Here is a 23,388-nt window from a genome sequence, read left to right on the forward strand (position 1 = left end):
TGCTGGATTAGTCCCCCCTGTGGTGCCAGGATCGTTTGACCATAGGAGGGGGGCCATGGGGATCCCTGGAAGCTTGGAACAGACGACGCAGGATACCATTGGCCCTGGATCCATCCCTGGCCGGGACAGAAAGCCCATCTGGGCGGTATGCTCTCCACAGAAGGTAATGCTAAAACAGGCTGGCGAGGGGCCCAAAAAGGGGGTTTTTGCCTTCGGTATGTCGGCTAAGCCTGACGCCCCCATTGCTGCAGGATTGGAATGTTGTGGTAATCCTGTTGTTTGGCCTCTGGGTGGGTAAGGGGGGGTCTGCATCCTACGAATCCCTCCCCCATGTCCCGGATTTGAGAGGGCGAATGTTGGTTTCGCTAGCCTCCAGCTCACCTCCAGCTTCCCCCTTCCATCCGCTGGAACCTCTCCCAGGAATCTGATGCCTTGGCCCAAGCCCCAAGTTGAAGGGCTTCCTCTGCAGCCTCCATGGCTCGTCCCCTCTCATCAGAAAAAGCAGGCAAGGGATTGGCAATTACTTGAGCATCCAGGGCCCTGGCAGGCCTCCCTCCGATTTCTCCTTTGTCCTCCATCTTCACTGAGTCTTTGCATCACCCGGGGTTTTAGGTCGATGCTGGGGCTCAGTACCCCTGACAGCCCCCTTACGGGGTGCTGTTAGGTTTTATTGGAGATTCGGGATAATGTCAGCGTTCCAGAAAACCCCCAACTCCCAGTAAAAACGCAGAAGAAGGCATTTCCCAAAGTTCCTTTTACTAGAATAGGTATACTGGTACATCTGGGAAATCCCAAATCTGAAAATCCCGGGCTTTCTTTCAGTAATTCAAACCTCCCAAAACCACTCCCTTTCTCCTCAATCGATCACATGCTCCAATCAACGTCCGTTCCACCTCGACCCAGCTCCTGACCTTGACTGATAGGAAGAATGCTATTATGTCTACTAATTCCCCTCTCCTAAATCCCCCTTCCTACTTTCCCACACATGAGGAGGTGGCAGCATTAAAGCTTCCAGTCTATTATGGCTTCCAAGGCTGACACACGGATTTGGAGAAGTAGAAAAATCTACAAATATCATTGGTGGGAAGAGTAGCCACTATAAAAATGAATATCTTGCCAAGATTACTATATTTATTTCAAACAATACCAATAAAACTGGAAAAAATATTTTGAAGAATTCAATAAAACAATATTAAAATATATTTGGCAATGGAAAAAAGCAAGGGTATGTTTGAAAATGTTGCAAGATTCTAAAAGTAGAGGTGGTTTGGGGCTTCCAATTGGGAATTGTAGTACCAGGCTTCGATACTTACCTGGGTAAAAGAATAGATTGGCTTGAGGAACAAAAGACTATTGACCTTGGAGGGACATGATCCTGAATTAGGTTGGCATCAGTGGTGGGTTGCTACCGATTCGTCCTGTATCGGACGAGCAAACCAATAGCGACTGGATTTGAAACCCACTACTGGTTGGCATGCTTTTTTATGGTATGGAAAAAACAAAATACATAGCTATTTCCAAAGACACTATGTTAGGAATGCATTATTATTAGTATGGGAGAAAATTAAAGAACAACATTATTTGAAAATACTGGTCTGGCTCTCCCCAATAAAGGCACTGATTTATCCAAATGATATTGATATAGAGAAGATTACCAGATATTTTTATTTTTTTTATTTTTTATTTTATTTTATAATTGGATTTATATACTGCCCTACTCCCAAAGGACTCAGGGCAGTGAACAGCCAAAAGATAAAATGCACATAATACAAACTTTAAAAACAATATAAAAACACATTAAATAATTTGGCCCAAACAAATTAAAACACCCCTATTATTTTAAAACAAGTTTAAAATTAACAGTTAAAAGGAGGTTAGGCCAGGCTAGCCTGTTGAAATAAGAAGGTCTTGAGGGCACGGCAGAAAGTACGCTAATCCGGGATCCTCCGTATCTCTGGGGGGAGCTCATTCCAAATGGCAGGTGAAGGCTCTCCCCCTGGGGGCCGCCAGTCAACACTGTTTGACCAATGGCACCCTGAGGAGCCCCTCTCTATTTGAGCATACTGGCCGGTGAGAGGCTACTGGTGGCAGAAGGCGGTCTCATAAGTACCCCGGTCCTAAGCCATGGAGTGCTCTAAACGTGGTAACCAAAACTTTGAAGCGCACCCGGAAGACCACCAGGAGCCAGTGCAGCTCACGCAGGAGAGGTGTTACATGGGAACGCCACGTCGCTCCCATAACCACCCGCGCGGCCGCATTCTGGACCAGTTGGAGCCTCCGGGTGCTCCTCAGGGGGAGCCCCATGTAGAGAGCATTACAGTAGTCCAGGAAGATATAAAGATATTTTAAATGAAAAGGGGGAATTTAAAACTAAACAGGAACGGAGTGATCAAGAGATTGAGATAACATGATGATCATATGTGCAGATACAATCTAGATACAAGAAGAATGTCAAAATGTATGGTTTAAATAAAGGATTAACAGAATTAGGTCATCTATTAATAGAGATAGATGAAAAATTAATAAAGAAAATACATAGCAATTTGTTAAGTATTAAGATGGAAGAAGAACAAGTAAAAGAGACAATGATAGTTTGGGCTAAACATTTTGGCTATTCAATTGAGTTAGACAAATGGCAGAAATTATGGGATAGAAATTATACAGTAAATTAACAACGTCTACTGCATACAAAGAAAATCTTTATAAAATGTTTTTCTGCCCTCAAGGTTAGCAAAGATGTTTAAGGATAAGTCTGCAAAATGTTGGAAATGTCACCAGATATCTGCAATGGGAAAGGGCCACACTTGTTCCAGCATATACACCTAAAAGTTGTTAAGATAACAAAAATAATATGGGAACTGAAAGCTTTTACTGAGACCAGGCATTCCAAAATACTGTGCACTCTTAACAATAAAAAAATATTATCTTGCTGCTAGGAAAGAGGCAAACGTTTTAAAACACCATTCTCTGATTCAGATCAAAACTGAACTGGAAAAGAACATATAGCTTCCTTTTTCCTATTCTTTGCAGCACTTTCAATTTACAAAAATATTCTGTGGTGACTCACAAATATAAACTGGTAACAAGTTCTCTGTTCTTTTTTAGCCTAAAACTTCAAAACACAACTCGTTCAGTAAATTTGAATATACATTATCATACATTTAGGGTGGGCAACTAATTTTCCCAAGGGACCACATGAGACACTAGAACTGTTATGGAAGCTGCCATGAACCAGACAGAGACTATCAAAGGACTGGTTGTGAATATCCAGGTCTGGTTAGTGTTAAATCCCACTGATTTCAGCAACTTCCTAGGTCATTTCTCAGACCTCCTTTGATGTTCTGGGAGCGAAGACGGCATGGCCACTGGTCCATGCCTAAACATCCTGTTCTGTCTGTATACTGCACAAACCAGAAGAGGTCTGGGAAAATATCTACAGACCCCTCACATCCTGGACATGATCTATTTCAATTTCTCCCCTCAGGATGCCACTAAACAGCATTGCATGCTAAAACAATCAGACATTTCCACCATGCCATGATTCTGCTGAGCACTTATTTCCCACAGCACTTAATTCCCACAACACTCTCTCATTTCTCATATTTTCATCTTCTCTTATTGATATCCTATGATTTATCAATTGTTGTTTGTAATTTATGATTAATGGTTGTAATTATGATTTATGATCTATGACCTATTATTGCTGTTTATATGTACACTGTGAGCTTATGTACTGAAGACAAATTCCTTGTGTGCCTGATCACATTTGGCCAATAAAGAATTCCAGTCCTAGTCCCGGTCCCAGTCCCAGTCCTATTCATTTTCCTATTTAATTTCTCTCCAGCTCCACTCCATCCCAACTGGTTCCTTCCTTATAAAGTTCATAGTGCAAATTTCAACAAAATGCCTGCCTAGAGTATCCCAAACAGCAAGATGGGTGATATATAAATTTAAACAGTAAGTAAGTAAGTAAATAGATAATCCTGTTCCTTAACTATCCATTATTACTGTGGGCTATCAATGCGGATATAAAGTAAGATCTGCCCAGTGTAAGCAGGCTTCAGACCACGGATGGGCATGGCTAGCATGTGATGCATCTGGCCTGTGGGCCGCGAGTTTGACACTCCTGCTTCAGGCAAACAAATATACAGATAGTCCTTGATTTATAACCACAATTAAGCCTAAAATTTCTGAGGATTTGATTAAAGAGCAACTGTCATTTCTGTCCCGCAGTGGCTTCTCCTCTGACCCGCTGTGGACTCATCGACAGTCCCAATATTGCAGAATATACAGCCCCATGCTACATAACTAAGCTCCATTTCATAATGAATAAACTAATTTATTAATGTATCTTAAATAGAAAACTATCTAGATAGATTTTTATTCCAAAAGCATTTTATTAAAATAAATCTGATTTCCCCAGTTTTGTTTGTCAGATTACATAGGGGATTAACATGACCCCAGGACACTGCAATGATCATGCATGCCAGTTGCCAAGCATTCAAATTTTTTGACCATGGGGATGCTGTTACAGTCATAAGCATGAAAATGGTCATAAATCACGTTTTTCAGTGCTGCTGTAACTTTGAACAGACCGTAAACGAATGATTGTAAGTCAAGGACGACCTGTATGTTACTTAATTTTATTTACTTTGAAATATTTAATAAAGTTATGGTTTAAATGGTTGAGGCACTTAAGAGAAAGGGGTCAATTTAGAATATTTAATATATCTACATCTGGAATCGACCACTTTAAAAATATAATTTTTCTAGAAAGACAGAACTAAAATAAATTTCATCTGTTTCTAAAACACATATTAATTTTTCATTCTCTCTTCTTCTCGAGATCAGCCTTAGTAGTATTATAAGTATCCTACTGTGGACAAAGTCTGATTTCTGAGGGGAAATACTGATAAGTTATGGACATTTTTCCTTGCAAGAAATGTTCCACTTGTGCTGCTAGCTAGCTGTCACAGAAAGTAACAATAGAACTGCAAAGATGCATAGAGCAGCATTTTTCCTTGTCACAGCAGCTTTTCTGCTGTGACAGAGGACAGAGTGCAACTACATTGCTCTATTACCCATCACTTACTTAGAAAAGGCAAAGAGAAGGGCATGGATTCTTTCTGCTCTTCTTTTTTGAGAATGCAAATCTATCGGGTAGAAAGTCCATCTACTGTATGTTGCCCCGCTACCGTATGTTGTAGACCCTGCAGCCTGGAACATGTTTCTTTTGCTAAAGCCAAAGAATCCAAAGCAGTTTACTCTCAAGTAAGTTTTTCTGTGATAACAAAATGCCCAGCACTCACGTGGAATTAAATGCATCTGTTTTAATTGTTACTTATTGCTTTTGTTGTGATGCCCCTATTTCAGAGCAAAGAAGACTGAGTGTTTCCAATCCCTCCCTTTTTTGGGCACATAGTCTGGAAGATTAGAATCATCTGGATTTAATTTAGACCAATGTTCTGAGGGTCTGGAAGTCAGTTCTGATCATCTTCTCACCTCTGTGAGTAACAAAAAGCATACAGTTTTTATCTGTCTGCAAGAGCAATAAAGTCACATCTTCCTTATCCAGATTAAATCTGATTTTATCATTGTAATCTTCATCTGATCCATTTCTACTGTCAGACACTAATTCAGAAATGGAAATGATGGAAATGATAGAATATAGAATAACAGAGTTGGAAGGGATCTTGTAGGTCTTCTAGTCCAACCCCCTGCTTAGACAGGAAGCCCTATATCAATGATGGAGCGTCCGTGGGTGTGGGTGGCACCAAGTGCCAAAAGGGGAGCATTTCATACTCGTCAGGGCTGCGACCAGGAAGAGGAGCTGGCCAGGGGGCATTTGCATGCTAGATAAGGTACTTTTGGTTTCCGGCACGCACATGTGCGCTGCCCAGCAAGTCTTTTGGTTACTGCCGTGCATGCACATATACTGATCAGCTGGCAGGCAGACATGCTCATGCCAGAAAATAAAAGACCAGCGCTTCCAGTTTCCGGCACTGCTGCACCCACAAAGGCCAGCTGATTGTCGCATGCGCATACGTGCCAGAAACACAGAAGAGAAACGGGTGACGCTGCGCATGCCAGGCAACATGGCTCCATGTGCCACTTTGGGCACATGTGCCATGGGTTCGCCATCACAGCCCTATACCATTTCAGACAAATGGTTGTCCAGTCTCTTCTTAAAAACTTCTAGTGTTGGAACATTCACAACTTCTGGAGGCAAGTTGTTCCACTGATTAATTGTTCTAACAGTCAGGAAATTTCTTCTTAGTTCTAGGTTGCTTCTGTCCTTGATTAGTTTCCATTCATTGCTTCTTGTCCAGCCCTTAGGTGCTTTGGAGAATACTGTAGCTTGACTCCCTTTTCTTTGTGGCAACCCCTGAGATATTGGAACACTGCTATCATGTCACCCCTAGACCTTATTTTCATTAAAATTGACATACCCAATTCCAGCAACCATTCTTTTATGTTTTAGCCTCCAATCCCCTAGTCATCTTCGTTGCTGTTCTCTGCATTCTTTCTAGAGACTCAACATATTTTTTACATCATTGCGACCAAAACTGGATGCAGTATTCCAAATATGGTCTTACCAAGGCATTATAAAGTGGTATTAACACTTCACGTGATCTTGATTCTATCCCTCTGTTAATGCAGTCTAGGCTTTTTTGGCAGCTCATATTAAAGCGATTGAATACAAATTCTCCATTCCTAAAGACTAGCCTCTTCAATAGAATAGAATGACAGAGTTGGAAGGGATCTTCTATTCCAACCCCCTGCTTTGGCAGGAAACCCGGCCTATACCATTTCTGACAAATGGTTAGTGGAAATTTTGAGTAGTTCGGAGAACTGGTAAATACCACCTCTGCCTGGCCCTGCCTCCAATCTATTCACTGCCTCCCAGTCTCCCAGCTGATTGGCTAGAAGGAAAAAGTCAGGGCTCACTTGATAAAGAAGAGGAAAAAAAAACACAAGACACCGTCACTTTAAATTGAGAAGCCAAGAAGCCTCCCAACTGATCGGCTAGAAGGAAAAAATCAGGGCTCGCTTTTCACTTGGGAAAGAAGAAGAAGGGGGGGGGGAAAGATGCCGTCGCTTTAAATTGACAAGCCAAGGAGCAGCTGCTGGAAGGAGGCTTTTATTTGCAGAAGCGAAGTGACATTCAGCAGTTCGTTTCTGGGTTAGCTGAACAACAAACTGGATAAGAGGAGGGATTCTTATATGGTTCTATGTTTTTGAAGTTTTGGGGCCTTGATGGTTTTAATGCAGTCCCTGGTTTTTCAGTCTAAGGTTTGGAAGGCACTCATCATGAACTACATGGTTTGCTTCAGCTGGTCTGCATGGTCATCTTCGTCTTCGTCTTCATCATCCTCGAGCACTTCTATCTCTATCTGCTGCTCTCGTTGCTGGACACCATGGCTGCCTCCTGGTGAGGGCCACCCTCTTGGTTCTTCATTCCCAGTCTTCATTTTTTCTGACTCCAATGGACCACCTGGGTATTGATCAGTCTCCTAGGGCTCCAACTGCTTCTGTTCATTCAGAGTGATCATCTTCCTCCTGATCCTCCTTATACTGACATCTAGTTCACAGTTCCCACGGTAGTATTGTGGGCCTCTCTGGGTTGACCGATTTGCAGATTCTGCCTAATGTAAGAACTGTCAACTCTCAAAATGACTCTAGCTGAAGCTATATTTTTCTTGCTTGGTTTCTTAGTTGCCATACTTGGGGGGGGGGAGGGGGGATTTATGGAATGCAGAATGTTTTCCTCCAATGTGTCAGACATAACAACAATAAGGCTCCTATGAACCAAGGCCAAATCAGCGTGCCCTAGCAATGGCAAGAAGGAGTGCTGAGAAGTTCATCACCTGCTTGGTTGGTTAATGTGATCTGTGACATGAGGGGGGTGGACAGTATCTATTCTTTAATTATACCAAAAACGTGGGAATTATTCACTGTTGGTTTCACCTTTGACCGTGCCGATATGATGTACGCAATAAACCAGATCTTTGAGGAAGCCAAGGCCTCAGAGTCTTGAATTGGTTGGGAGCATTACTCGGAACCATGACATTAAACCAATACTCTTAAAACTTGTCAAATCTCTGGGACTCCTGAGCCCTGGACATCCACCCCAGTCAATTCGGGGGGAAGGGAAATCCTTAGGAAAAGATGGCTGAGAAGAAGGGGAAAGGGGCCGCTGGCAAGCCAGTGGAGGAGCTGTTGCTGATGCAAGCGGGAACCCAAGCATTCGAGACCACCCAACTAGTGATTGCATGGCCAAAAGTGCAATTGGAAAAGCCCAATCTGAAAGAGACACAGGGAAAGCAATGATCAGGGGAAGCCCCTTCCTCACAGCAGACAAATTCTGGTGGAGGAGGGCCCCCGGAGCAGCGCAAGTCAAGCTTCCCCTGGCGGCACCCATGTACATGGGGGCCCAGCCCTCACAGTGGAGGGAAATGAGAGCAGTAGGCTAGGATGAGCCAAGGGAGTGGAAATATTTGACCACACTTTGGAGCTCTTACAAAGAGCAGCTGAGAGAGCGGTTTGCCCACACGAGCATCCGGGGTGTGGAACTTCTGTACTGGCTGGAGGTAATGGAGGAGGTGATCCGCCAAGCCACCCAATGCTTCTGGGATGACAGAGCCCGAGTCCTCCTGTCAGATTCTGCCTCGCCAGCCCGAAGTTTCTTTTTCTTTTTTCTTTTTTTTTTTAAGAAAAAAGTTTTTTATTTTATGAACAAGCAAATATACAATATATAATCAATCATTCATTGTATCATCTAAGTACATCTTTTCATTTCATTTAATGTAACATTTCCCTCACATTTATTTATCTGTTAATACATTTATCTGTGTCTCCGTTTTATATCCTAACCCAACCTTCAACCCCCCTCCCCACCCCCCCACCCCGACTTCCCAGAGCAAAAACAGGGTATAATATTTAACAAACATATGCTAAAATATTCTAACTTACTGCAAGATTCAAAACTCCCTCACACACTTTAGCTCCCTTTTTACAAATTATTCATCAACCTTCCTTTTATAAATTCTGAAAACAATTAAATTAAATTCTTTCTTCCTAAGTATAAAAGCTTTTTTCTTAGCATGTAATCCAATAACTTTTAGAGTTTTAGAAACATTAACAAACACTGATAAATTTCATTCAAACCCTCAAACCATTCTTTTTCAACATTTAAAATACTAAAATCTCATATTAAACATTCTAAAAATCTCTTAATACATCAATAAAATATTCTTACTTCGTTTCTCAGAATATAAATTCACAACCTTCAGGAAGCTATCCATTAAATTTTAATTAACCATTTTACTCTTCTTCCTTTCTTCCTCCTGCTTTTATTTTCAAGATTCAAACATTTTAAAATCTTAATACATCAATAAAACATTCTTCATTCCTTTCTTTCTATATTTTTTCCAGTCCTTCTTCTTCCCCTCTGCTTTTATTTTGGAGAGTTTTTGAATTTTAATTAGAGGTTGATGTATCTTTAAAATCTTTAAAACTCGTTCCCTTCTTAGATTTATTTCCTCTGGTTTGAAACCCCCATATCAACTCTTCTTGCTTGTATAGTCGATCAATCCATTCCTTTGTCTGTAGAACCAAAAATTGTCACGATAAGATTTCTCAGTTTGCAGTAAAGAGTCTACTTGTTGCTTTTCAATTAGTTGTATGGAAACCTCTGCCAAGTCCTTTGTTTCACCTATGTCAACCTCCATCTTAGACCTGACGACTTCTTTGTCTTCCAAAATCACATTAGGCTGGATAATTTCTGCCTCTTTCCCAGCAAATCTCTGTTGTGCTGCAAATTATATTTTTGAAAGGTTCTATCAATTGATTCCAAAAGAACAGAAGTAAAGAAGTTTAAAAGTTCTTGAAAGCCCTTTACAGTCACAGCTTGTGAGTTTGCTGACTCACCCAGCAGTAATCTTCCAGCCCTCATCTCCATGCCATCAGGCGCCATTTCTTCTCCTTTTAAACGGTGTTTCAAAATACTTGCATTTTTTTTGTTCTCCTGAGTTTGTTCTGCCAGCATCCATAGTCAAAATTTTTGTAATCCTTAAAATTGCTTGCTGGTGTGGTCACAAACGCCTTGGTCTGCATAAAGCAGACTCGTCCCGGATCCGGAGCAACTGAAGGGCTTTCAGGGAGCTCTCACCCTGCAAACCCCAGGCTTAAAAAGAAAAACCTGGGGGTCTAGGGGAGCTCTACCCAGACCCTTCTGCTCTTCTCTCCCCCTTCTTCCCCTACTCGGGGGTCGGGGTAGAGTTTTAAGCCACTAGACAGCAGATTTTCGCTGTTCTAGCGGCTAACAGAATCACGGGGCTGGAGCTCTCGAAGGAGCGTCCATCGGCGTTCTGCCAGCCCGAAGTTTCAACTGATGACAAGGGGGTGAGTCCGGAGCAAGCTGCTCCAGTGCAGCATAGAGCTGCCACAGCGGGGACAAGCCCCAGGACAAGCCCCTGATCCTCACTAATGACAGTGATGAGGGTGAGTCCCAGCCCAGTCCAGGGGCCCCAGCAGTCACCAGGAGTGGTCAGCACCTCTCTCCCATGGCCCCGGGTAGTATCAGGCTCCTTCCTCCCCCCCAGGACCTGGGTGGCACCTGGGATATTGGCCGCCACCACACCACTACATGGAACATTCATGGGAACACTGACTGCCTGGTGATCTTCCTTGACAACATCCTGGCTCACCTAGCCTGCTACCGCCTGGCCTACCCATCCCAGAAATTGATGGTGAGCACGATAACTGCCAAGCTTGAGGAGGAGGCAGCAGAATGGGTGGCTACCATCCATGATGAGGATACCCCTGAGCTGAGGGATGCTGGAAGATTCCTGGGGGAGCTGAGGACGAGATTTGAAAATGAGGCAAAAGTCCAACAGGCAGAGGGGGAGATAAGAGATTTGAAGCAGAGGAGACAGCCAGTGAAGGAATACATTTGAGAATTCCAGAGGATCGTGGGGAGACTGCAGCAGTAGCCAGAATGGATGCTCATCTACCACTTGAAAGAGGGTCTCAATAGAGACCTACGACAGGCTTGTGCATACCATGGCCTCCCCGATCGGCTGCAAGAATGATACCGGGCCACCACAGAACTGGATGTGAAGCTGCGAGCCTGCAGGCCAAGGGGTGACACTGAGGTGAGGATGTGTAAGAGCCAAGAATGCCAATCAGCCAGGAGGCGATCGGGCTCAGCCATGCCCACCAGTGCCCCTGCAAGACCAACCCAAGTCCCCATACAGTGCTTCTGATATGGTCTGCCGGGGCAATGAGCAGCTGAATGCTTGGCAGCCACACCCAAACCAAAAGTAGGATCGACAACTCTGGCAAAGCTGAAAAATCAACATGGAATCCACCAGAAAAGTCCAGCTTGGGACGCCAGGCTGTCAAGGCCTCCTCTTCCCCATCCAAGTGGGAGGGAACTCCAGCCGAAGGAGACCAGTTGCCTGCCTCATATGAGAGCAAGGATGAGGGAGAAAGAGACCTGATTGTGAGTAGAGCCATCCACCCTTTTGCAATCCCCATGAGAATTGTGGCACCAAAATCAGGAGCTTAGGGGGAGTTTGAAGCCCTCATAGGTTCATTCTGTACCCAATGTTTAATAAGCCTGCCCACAGTGCTGAGGCTGGGAATCTGGGTGAGGAGGCTATCCAGGGCCATGAGGTTTGAACAAGTTGATGGCTCACTAATAGGAGGGGCCCCAGTAACTCATTTGACCAAACCTGTGAAGCTGGAGATGGGTCGGCACTGGGAGATCATCCTGTTCATGATTTGTCCTGAAGATAATAGAAGCCATGATCCTGGTACTAGCCTGGTTGGATAAGTGGGGCCCAATGATATGGTGGGAAGAGGGAAACAGGAAATTGAGGTTGGGAAGAGGCCCCTTCCCTCCCCCACACAACCAAGTGATGCAAGCTTCTCCACAGAGGACAGGAGCTGAGGGCTCAGAACACAAGGGCTGGGTCAGATTGGCCAACGGTGATCCAAATCATCCCCAGAAAATACCAGGACCTGGCAGTGGTGTTTGGGGAGGAGGAGTGCAACGTGCTGTCTCCTCACAGGCCCACGGACTGTGTGATTGAGATCCTGCCAGGGGCAAAACTACCTAATCCCAATTCTGTGTGGGACCCCATGCAATCGGTAGATATGACCCCCAAGGAGCTGAGGGAATACATCAACGAGAATCTAGCTAGGAGCTTCATCCAGCCAGCTAAATCCTGAGTAGTAACCCCAGTCCTGTTCAAGGAAAAGAAGGGTGGGACGATGAGATTATGCTTGGACTTTAGGGGCATCAATGAGGTGTGCATGGAGAACATGTAACCAGTCTCCCTCATGAAGGACATGCTGGCCAACCTAGCCAAAGGAGAGATATTTACCAAGTTAGATTTGAGAGAAGTGTATTATCGCTTCAGAATCAGGGAAGGAGATGAATGGAAGACTGCATTTAATTGCCCTCTGGGAAGCTTTTAGTTCAAAGTGATGCCATTTGGGCTACAGGGGGTCCCAGTGGTGTTCATGCAGCTGATCAATGAAGTGCTGCACAAGTACTTGTGTAAGGGGGTCCTAGTTTACCTGGAAGACATCCTCATTTTCACCAAGACAATGGAGGAGCATGTCAAGCTAGTTTACCAAGTCCTTAAGAAGCTTCTGGCAGCAAACCCATACACTAAGCTATCCAAATGCAAGTTCTACCAGACCTGGCTGGACTATCTGGGATATTGAGTATTGAGTGAAAGGGTGGGGATGGATCCAGGAAAGGTAAAAGCCATTTTAGAATGGCAAGCTCCTCGAACCTGTAAACAACTAAAAAGCTTTTTGGGGTTCGCTAACTTCTATAGGTAATTCATCCCATCCTTTGTGAGAATAGCCTTGCCGATCACAGAGCTGCTGAAAACAGGGAAAATTGGGGCCAAACCCCAGGCGAACCAGCCACTCCAATGGACAATGGAATGCCAACAGGCGTTCAAAACTCTGAAAAGACTATTTGCAAAGAAACTGGTTCTGAAGCACCCCGATCCCGAGGAACCTTTAGTGATCCAAGCTGACACCAACGATATGGCCGTAGGTGCTGTCCTTCTCCAGAGGAATGAGGAGGGGAACCTGCAACCATGTGCTACATCTCTCAAAAACTCACTAACATGGAGAGACACTGGGCCCTATGGGAAAAGGGGGCTTTTGCAGTCCGGTGGACACTATTGACCTGGCACCACCGCCTGGAGGGGAGTAATGTACCGTTCAAAGTGTACACTGACCATAAAAATTTGGAGGCACTTAGAACTCCTCACAAACTCTCACCGAAGCAAATTAGGTGGACACATATTTCAACCGATTTAACTTCACCTTGAAATACCTCCCAGGAGGAAAACATTTTCTGGTTGACAGCCTCTTGAGAATGCCCCAGTACAAGAGCACACCCCTCAGGAGGTGGTTAATGCTATTATTCCCCTACCTCAGAAAGCAGCTCAGGTGATCATGCGATGATGAGCTACGTGACAACTGACCACACCAGGGCAGGAACTGACTCAGAAATTCCAAACCAAGTTGCAAAGCAATCCCTGGTTCAAGAACCACCCACAGCTCTTGACCATTAGGGATGTGCTGGCCTGGAAGAGGACTAAACTATACATCCCTAATAGCCTGCAGATGCAGGTCCTATGAAGGAACCATGATGCTAGGCAGGCAAGGCACTTTGGGTTCATGAAAACCTTCCACTGGTTAGGAGACAGTTCGGGTGGCCAGGGATGAAAAAGGACATTGAGAGCTATGTAAAGAGTTGTGCAACCTGTGCAATGATGAAGAAATGACTGGGAAAGCACTCTGGGTTGCTACAACAAGTAGCATCCGGCCTTGGGAAGAGATCACAATGGACTTCATAGTCGAGCTGCAGCAAAATGGAGGGAATACTGTGATTTGGATAGTGATCAACCTATTTTCCAAGCAGTCTCATTTCATTGCCTGCCCCAGATTACTGTTTGCCCACAAACTGGTGAAGTTGTTCCTGAGGTATATCTACCGATTGCATGGGGTCCCATGCAGAATTAGTTCAGATTGGGGGATCCAATTCACAACTAAGTTCTGGAAGTAGATCTTAAAGTCCATTGGGCCCTCCCAGGCTTAGTTTGGCTTTTCATCTGAGTACCAATGGAGCGGTGGAGAGGGCTAAAGCCATGGTGGAGCAGTATCTAAGGTGTTATGTCAACTACCAGCAGACTAATTGGGCAGAACTACTGCCTTTTGCTGAAGTGGCATACAATAATGTAGTGCACAGCAGCACTGGGCTTACTTCCTTCAAGGTGGTCAATGGGGTAGACTGTCCCCATGCCAGAATATCCCCAGGAGCTAATGGAGTGGGTGGACTAGTTGCAGAATGCATGGGGAAATGTAAGGTGAGCACTGGCAAAAGCAACGGAAGCCTATAAAAAGCAAGCTGATAAGAAACGGGTCCCGCAGAGACCCTTCCAGGTGGAGGAGAAGGTTTATCTCTCCACAAAGTATTAAGGCTAAAGTTGCCCTGCAAAAAACTAGGTCCTAAATTCTTGGGGCCATTCCCCATTGTAAAGGTAATCAATCCAATTACCATGGAACTAAAACTTCCCCACTTTTTGGGAAAGTGTACCCAGTATTCCACAGTAGCCTGTTAAAACTGGTAGTTGGCTCTACATTGAGACCGATAGCTTCAGGGCCACCAAAGCCCATAGTGGTGGAAATTTATTTCTTATTATGAAATAAAGCAGATTCTAGATTCTAGGCTGTTAATATAATTGTAATATTTAATGCAATGGAAAGGACATCCTTTATCAGAGGCCATTTGGGTTAAGAGCACAAATGTGAGAGCAAACACGCTAGTAAAGAAATTCCATGATAAGAACCCTCAAAAATTCAATGAATCAATCAATGGGAGGGGGGGGATGACTGAAAAGGGATTTAATAGTTGTTTGTGATTCATATCTTACAGATGCTCTTTTCTACATAAGGGGAGCCGACTGTCAACTCTCAAAACGACTCTAGCTGAAGCCATATATTCTTTTGCTTCATTTCTTAGTTGCCATACTTATTGGGGGGTGGGATTTATGAAATGTAGAATGTTTTCTCCAATGTGCCAGACATAACGATAAGGCTGCTGCAAACCAAGGCCAAACCAGCATGCCCTAAGCAAGAAGGAGTGCTGAGAAGTTCATCACCTGCTTGGTTGGCTAAAGTGACCTGTGACACAAGGGGGGGGGTGGACATTATCTATTCTTTATTTATTCCAAAAACATGGTAATTATTCAGTGTTGGTTTCACCTTTGACAGTACTTATATGATGTACCCAATAAACCGGATTTTTGAGGAAGCCGAAAGGTCTCAGAGTCTTGAATTAGTTGGGAGCATTACTTGGAACCATGACAAGGACCTGCCCCAGCTGATCCCTCAGGAAAGCAAAACTCTTGACTCCATTGGATTGAATCAAAGGAACTTTTACTGAGAGAAAGTGGTTGCAGTAAAGTCAGGCAGAATCTAAAGGTCCCATGCAAAGTACAAAGCAATTCTTCCATTTCCCCAACCTCAACCCCCCTGACCAGTCCACTGGCAACCAATGTGATGCTGCAAGGTTGTTTTGAGAACTCTGAGGTACTAGGCAGATAACATTCATTCTCAGGGCACAATGGCCTTGGGGCTAGGCTGGAACAGGCTGGGAGGGAGTTCTCTCCATCTCCAAAGACAGTCCCCCTCCCTAATTCCCAAGCAGCTACAGCAAAAGCATGTGAAAAATTCTGGCCTAACCCTAACCCCATCCAATAGAATGGTAGGACACAATGGTGGACCTGACATTTTTGTTTTTCTACAGTGATTTGTCATTTTTAAATGTTACAAGAGTCATCCTACTCTGAATGAAAGAGTAGATAACATTTGTAAAGCAAGGAACTGAAAAACTAGACTTTTTAGAGTGCCCATAATCCTTAAAGGCTGAGGTCCTAGTGTAATATGTAGGACCCTCAGGTTTTGATCTAGTGTTGAATAAAATTAAGCACTTGCTTGAAGCAAATTATAATTTCCAATATCTTTGTAGTTTAATTCTTGGCATTTTTCTATTTTAGCATGACAGGAAGCCTTACTGTCACAAGCCTTGTTATGCAACGCTGTTTGGACCAAAAGGTATGTGTCCCTTCCTGGTAAGCTGGCAATTTAGCTCAGTACTAGTAAATTGCAGTCATTCTTTCTTCCTATCTCTCAACTTCTTGTTCTGAACTAAGTTCTTCAAACCAGCCAAAGGTGTCTAATTTTGTGTCACTGGAAAATTGTAGTCCTCTCTGTTGTTGCAAAATTTGCCTGTTTATGATATGCCCTATGTCTGATTTAGTGTTTAATGAACAAAACAGTGCAGACAAATCATACAAAAAAAGTATTGTGAGAAGTTGTGATATAGAATAAAGGCATAAGGAAAGAAAGAAAGGGAGTATTCAGCTTTTTTTCCTTCTGCCACTTTTTCTGATAGAACTGCCCCAGTCTTCTCCCTCCCATAATGTTCTAAATGCCCCCCCCCCAAATGTGCATGAAGTATTTTTGCCATTGTGCAAAGATAGAGGGAGCAGTTTACCTTCTGGTTACCTCCAGTGTATGAATTAAATGAAAAGTTAAAGGACTTTATTTCTTACAGTGACAAAATATCATTCCAAGGTAGTTATGTTATTAAAAGTGTCACTGCGTTTTTTTGTATTTGCCAGCTGTGCTTGAACTGTAAGACTTACCGTAGCTGATCAGAACTCTTATCTCTAAGCTAACTGCGCATGTCCACATTCTTTCACTTTCTTCTAACTTTCTGTGTTCGTCTGCCAGAACTTCTGCCGGCAAGGCAGGAACGCTGCCAAGATATAATTAATTAGCTAGTAAGATGTTTTTACTTTCTTTATAATAAAATGTGTTTATTAAAATATATCTCGGGTTTATTTTCTTAAGATATACTTGCAAGGAAAGGCCACGATCCATTCTCTAATCAAGGTGCAATTACCCAAAAGCAGAATGGGATTAATTGCCACCTTGACACGTGGTAGCAGGAGGTTGGCTTGGATTGAATTATGGGTTTTTTTCCTTGCTTGTTACTTTGAAGATAAGCGAATAGGCTATTAGGCAATTATTTTCGGCAACTGAGGAACGCTGATTATTTTTTGCAAATATGCCAAGAAAGAAAAAGATCAAAACAAAATACAGACGACAGTCTGCTGAAGACATAGATATCTCTAATGAAGCCGTGGAAAGAACCACAAATAGGTTTTCAATTCTTCAAACGCCACTTGCTTCACCAACCCGCTTGGAACAAGGAGCCGTAGGAGGAACAGGAGAATCGGATGAAATGCTCTTACAGACGCTTCAGGAGGAAGATAACAGAAAAGCTGCTTTTGAAGGCAACGTGCTGCAACTGAGGTCAGTGACGTCTCCTTCTGAATATGCATGCTCTCAAACAGTCCTCCAAGAATTTTTTGAATTTGAAAGGCTTGGTGCAAGGCCAAAGTTTTCACAAACACCTGAGCATTTTTCCTCCCATGCAGAGAGAGAAGTAATCTATTATTCTCCTCGAAGCTCTGAGCTCACCCAGCGTGAGAAAGCTATAAGAAGCTATCATGACCATATAAAATTTTTTGAGCATGAGCTATCCCAGGCAAAAATGGCTTTATCTATGCTCGAGGCAGATAAGAGAGAGTCTCGTGCTTTTAAAATTCTTGAAACCGCCATCTTAGCTTCGTCTTCAGAGCTAAAGACACACCCCCTAGAGGATATTGTGTCAGGCCAATTGTCACATGATGTTCTCTCTGATCAAATTACACATCCCATGAAGGCAGAAAAATTATCTGAGCTGCCCGAAACTAAAGGTGCAGCACCATCTGCTGGCAAAAGTAATTTACTAGAGAAAGCTGAAATGCATCGCAGTTTGCAAGGACATTTTCAAGTATTGCACAAGACTTTATCAAACATGTCCTTAACTCGCCCAGATATTCAGACTGCAATGCCACAAGTGTCTCCACAGGCCCAATCTTCAGCACCCCCTGGTGGTACTGGTGTCCTTTTAGATCAGTGGTTCTCAACCTTCCTAATGCCGCGACCCATTAATACAGTTCCTCATGTTGTGGTGACCCCAAACGGGTGGGTTCTAAAATTTTTTACTATCGGTTCTGTGGGCATGGCTTATTTTGTGGGCGTGGCTTGGAGGTCATGTGACTGGGTGGGCGTGGCTATGTGTATAGGGACTATTCAGAGGGCTGAAAAAAGTCATTTCTGACAGATCCTCGCAGCTAGCAACAGAGTCCTCCGCAAAACAGCTGAGAGCAAATCAGCTGAGAGTCCAGAGGCTGATCAAATTAACTTATGGTAATTAACCTATGCTGAAGCTGAAAGGGGCTGTTTTTTTCTATTTTTGCAGGCACTGGTCTTCCCATTTGTTTTCTTTTAACACTGATCCTTTGAAGCCCCGCGGCAAGAATTTAAACGGTTTGTTTCCCTCTAGCCATCAGCTGGGACTCAGGAGGCAGCAATAGATTGGGAGTGGGCGGGGTAAGCGATCCAACAGAGGCAGAGGGTGAGGGTGAGTGAAGGCGTGGGGGGGCAAGAGAGGGCTTTGACGACCCCTGTGAAATGGCCGTTTGACCCCCAAAGGGTTCGCGACCCCCAGGTCGAGAACTGCTGTTTTAGATGGAACACAACAACGCTTAATGCAGCAAAGGCAAATGACTGCGTCTCCAGCAGGCCATGTTAATATTGCAGCTCAAATGCAACAGCTCCAAGCTCAAGCACAAATAGCAGCTGGAGCACAGCAGATTCCAGTGCAGCAGCTGCAGCCACAAGTGCACGCACAAGTGCCTCCAGCCGTGCAACCAGGACCATTTGTTGGTCCACAACAAGCACAGCAAATACCACTGGTATTTTTACCGGCACAGCCAGCATACCAAATGCATGTTCCTCAACAGGCCTTTTCTGTTGCTCCACTAGCTGGTGAGTCGAAATTAAAGATGTCAGGACAGAATTATAAGGCCTGGGTCAGTGAGATTGGATTGTTACTTCGCAGAGAAGGTACTCACTATATGGTTTTTAATCCTCCTGCTCAGCCATGGACTCCTGCAATAAGAGACTTAGAGACTAAAGCTTGCACAACATTATTGATGTCCATGGATACTGAACTGCAGGTTACCTTTCCACCTGATGCAACAGCCCAACAAATTTGGGCCCAATTAGAAAATTGCTACAGGCCTGTTTCAATTGAATCTTCATGTTTGCTCATGTCTGAGTTCCATGGTTCAAGATTGAAACCTGGTGAACAAATTGGAGGACATTTAACCAAACTGAAAGGAATCAGAAAAGAATTGAGAGAGACTATCTTATTGATGATATTCAAATGATCAGCATTATTATTAACTCATTGAATTATGAATGGAAAGATGCCATTACAAAGATTAATCTAGTGCCTATTGCTCAATGCACAGTGGATCATATATGCAGACTTTTAATTGAAGAAGAAACACTCATGTTAGCCACGCCACATTTGAGAGGACCACCCGCATCAAGAGCTCCAGCGAGGCGTCCCTTCCGAGGAAGAGCCTACGTTCCAAGGATGCCAAGATGCTACATCTGTAATCGTGTGGGACATGCCACCCGGGATTGTCCCCAACGAGTTCCAGCTCTCATCTCGTACCAGCCCAGAGGAACAGATTCCAGAGGAGGCAGAGGCAGAGGCGGAAGACAAGGTCGTTGTGGTCCCCGGCGTGATCCAGAAGCTCCACTCGCCACATTGGCATTGACCAATGATCCACAACCTCAACCAGAGTACGACGATGACTCCTGTGGACTTTGGACACTGGTGCAGTGTTGCATGTTACTTACAGAAAGGAACTTTTCACAGAGATGCATGAGCCTGAACCTGAACTATGTGAACTTTATTCTTTTTTCAATCATCCTTGTCAGGTCAAAGGAAAAGGAACTGTATGTTGAAGAGCTCGATGGATTCATTCCCAATGTTTATTATATACCAACAGCAAATAGTAATTTGCTTAGTCAGAGTCACTTGTCTAGAGCATTAAAGTTCCAGGTTCACCAACTTGAAAAAGCAAGTTACATAGTTAAAAATGGAGATACTGTTGCTGAAACCATGTTAATTGGTGGTGTTTATTACTTAAAGCCAAAGCCTAAACCGCAAACACAGGCAAGTATGCAAGCTCCAAAAGGGGAGAGCACAGGCCCAGAGAGAGATGTTCCAGAGAGAGAGATCCTGTTGCTACTCCAAAGGCTCCCAGAGCCAACAAATAGAAAATTAGGAAACAGGTTGCTCAGAGCAAGCCTGAGGTTCCTCATAAAACTGTTAATGTTGAGAATTCACTAACTAGTAAACCTTTGCATTCCAGGTGTATCCATAAATGGCATAGAAGATTGGGGCATGCCAGTTTCCGTGTTCTTAGGAAGATGCTGGAGTTCGCAAAAGGTTTGGATCTAAAGGGGTGTAAGGTGTTTTTGGATTCTGCTGTCTGCAAGAAAGCCAAATCCAAAGCAGCAGCCATTCCCAAACGTGCTACACGCCTGTCAACACACATTTTTGATTTGGCTCACACTGACATAGTTGGTCCTTTTCCGCCAACACTTGGTGGTAGAAAACACCAATTTTCTAACAATTGTTGATAATTACTCTAGATATGGATATGTATATCCTATGAAAGAAAAATCTGAGACCTTTCAGATCTTTAAAGACATTGCTGCTCTTGTTTCTACCCAACACCAAGTTCGCATCGCCAGAATCCAGAGTGATCGTGGTGCTGAATTCGTGTCTCAGCATTTCCAGGACTGGATGCATAAGAATGGAATTCTTCATCAGACGTCGGCTCATAACGGAGTCATAGAACAACGACAAGGGGTCCTGCAAACCATGATGTGTTGTCTCCTAGAAGACGCCAACCTTAGTAACCCAAACTGGGGTAAAGCTATCAAATATGCAAATTACATTGTCAATCGTACTTGAAGCAGTATAATAAATCAGACTCCTTTCTTCATGTTGCACGAGTACAAGCCCAATCTCAAAAACCTCCATATTTTTGGTTTATATGCTATGGTGAACATTCCCTTAGCTCAAAGAAGAAAAGGAGGTCCAGCAGCAAAGAGACTAAGATTTATGGGCATTGATGATAACTCAAAATGGAGCAAATTTATTGACTCCAAACATGTGATTGTGATTTCCCAATCTTCTAATTTTGAGGAAGATGTTGACTGGTCCAGGATTCATTCCAATGATCCTGAAGTTTATTTTCCTAGAGATGATATTGCTGATGCCACACAGCCTGATGATCAAGATCTACAGGCGAATGTTCCACCACTAGTTCTTCTCAACCTGATGTTCCGTCTTCGCAAGCCGCGGATGCTGACACTAGCGACGAATGTGAGGACGAGGACGAAGCAGAAGAAGAATGGACTGTTGTTCCGAGACGTTCCAAGAGGGTCACAAAGGGAATCCCTCCACAACGATATTCATGGCAACTGACAAAAACACCCTTGCCTTTAATTTGCAATGTAACACTTCCACCTGATACGTTCACACAAATCAAACATCTTCCTGATTCAGAGCAAGAGAAATGGTATGAGGCAATGCAGGTTGAAATGGACAGTCTAAAGAAACTTAAGGTGTTTACACCTGCAAAACCTCCAGCAAACAAAAGGGTCATTGGCACTCAATGGGTCTACAGAATCAAAAAGAAGCCAAATGGTGAGTCACTGTACAAGGCCAGACTTGTAGCTCAGGGTTTCGCTCAACGTTATCCTGAGGACTACACAAATACCTATTTACCAACAGTCCAGACTGAGAGTGTAAAAATTGCTTTAGCAACTGCAACTATCCTTGGTTTAGAAGTTTTCCAGTTCGATCTTGACACGGCTTATCTACATGCTGACCTAGATGAAGAGATCTACGTGAGAGACCCTCCAGGATTCCGACAGCAAGAAGGGGATACCTGGTTTCTAAACAAAAATCTTTATGGTCTAAAATAGTCTGGTTTAATGTGGTACTTATATCTTACTGACAAACTAAATTCAATGGGCTTTATTAAGTCCGAAACTGATGAGTGCGTGTTCACAAAAAGATCTAACAATGCATATGAGATAGTTCTTGTTTATGTTGATGATATTGTTTATATTGGTCCAAATAAACAAATGAGTGAAATTTTTGCCAAAGCTTTGCAGAGATATTTCACATTGAAATCATTAGGTCATATTAGCACTTATTTAGGTGTTCAGATTGACAAAACACAGAAGGGGTTTAGTCTTTCACAAGAAGATAAAATTGAACAAATTTTGCATCATTGCAACGTGAAGGATGCTAACTCAACAAAGACACCCATGCAAACAGATTTTCACAACTTGACACATGAAGCAAGTCCTGAGTTCGAGGATAAAACACTTTATCGTTCAGTTATTGGGTCACTGTTGTACATTAGTAGTTGGACCAGACCCGACATTGCACTTAGTGTTAATCTCTTGTCTCGACACGTAGGTAAGGCAAAACAGTTTCATTGGACATGCGTTAAGAAATTATTGAAATACCTAAAACACACTAAACATATGAAGTTATTGTTAGAACCAACCCATACTGATTATGCAGAATTATGTTGTTATGCAGATTCTGATTGGGCGAGTGATAAGAAATCACGTAAAAGTACTTCGGGTTATAATGTTCTTAAATGGATGTCCTGTTTACTGGCAAGTGCGCAAGCAGAATTTTGTTTCTTGTTCATCTATTGAAGCTGAATATGCTTGTGTTTCAGATGCATGTAATTCTCTAACGTGGTTTGATGCTTTGATCACAGATATCTGGACATGTCCGATCAGACCGATTACCGTGATGGAAGACAATGAATCGGTGGTTTATATTTCTGAATCATATTTCACAGGTTCTAGGTCCAGACACATTGACATAAAACATCAAAACATAAAACAATTAGTGAAAAAAGATTTTGTTAAATTGCAATATGTATCTAGCCATATTCAAATTGCTGATATGCTCAACAAACCGCTTCCAGCAGCTCAACACGGGTATCTGCGTAAGCAGTTGTGCCTTATTTGATGATGTACTTGATGTCCGCTCAACTGGCAAAGAAGGGGATTGTCACTGTGTTTTTTTGTATTTGCCAGCTGTGCTTGAACTCTAAGACTTACCGTAGCTGATCAGAACTCTTATCTCTAAGCTAACTGTGCATGTCCACATTCCTTCTTCCACATTCTTTCACTTTCTTCTAACTTTCTTTGTTTGTCTGCAAGAACTTCTGCCGGCAAGGCAGGAACGCTGCCAAGATGGAATTAATTAGCTAGTAAGATGTTTTTACTTTCTTTATAATAAAATGTGTTTATTAAAATATATCTCGGGTTTAT

The 23,388-nt window shown here is 43.2% G+C and overlaps 1 protein-coding gene across 4 annotated transcripts in view; it reads left to right on the forward strand.

Annotated features, from left to right (window-relative positions):
- CRIP2 (cysteine rich protein 2) overlaps positions 1 to 23,388 on the forward strand; it is a 151,305-nt gene that overhangs the window by 70,767 nt on the left and 57,150 nt on the right. For all 4 annotated transcript variants that reach the window (XM_070940868.1, XM_070940870.1, XM_070940869.1 and 1 more), the window contains exon 3: positions 16,095 to 16,152. In XM_070940868.1, the coding sequence (XP_070796969.1) occupies positions 16,095 to 16,152 (58 nt within the window). The remainder of the gene's footprint in view (positions 1 to 16,094; positions 16,153 to 23,388) is intronic.

Source organism: Pituophis catenifer, unplaced genomic scaffold, assembly GCF_029215685.1.
Source record: "Pituophis catenifer annectens isolate HBS135680 unplaced genomic scaffold, rPitCat1.0.hap2 SCAF_3, whole genome shotgun sequence".
In the NCBI taxonomy this organism is placed as follows: domain Eukaryota; kingdom Metazoa; phylum Chordata; class Lepidosauria; order Squamata; family Colubridae; genus Pituophis; species Pituophis catenifer.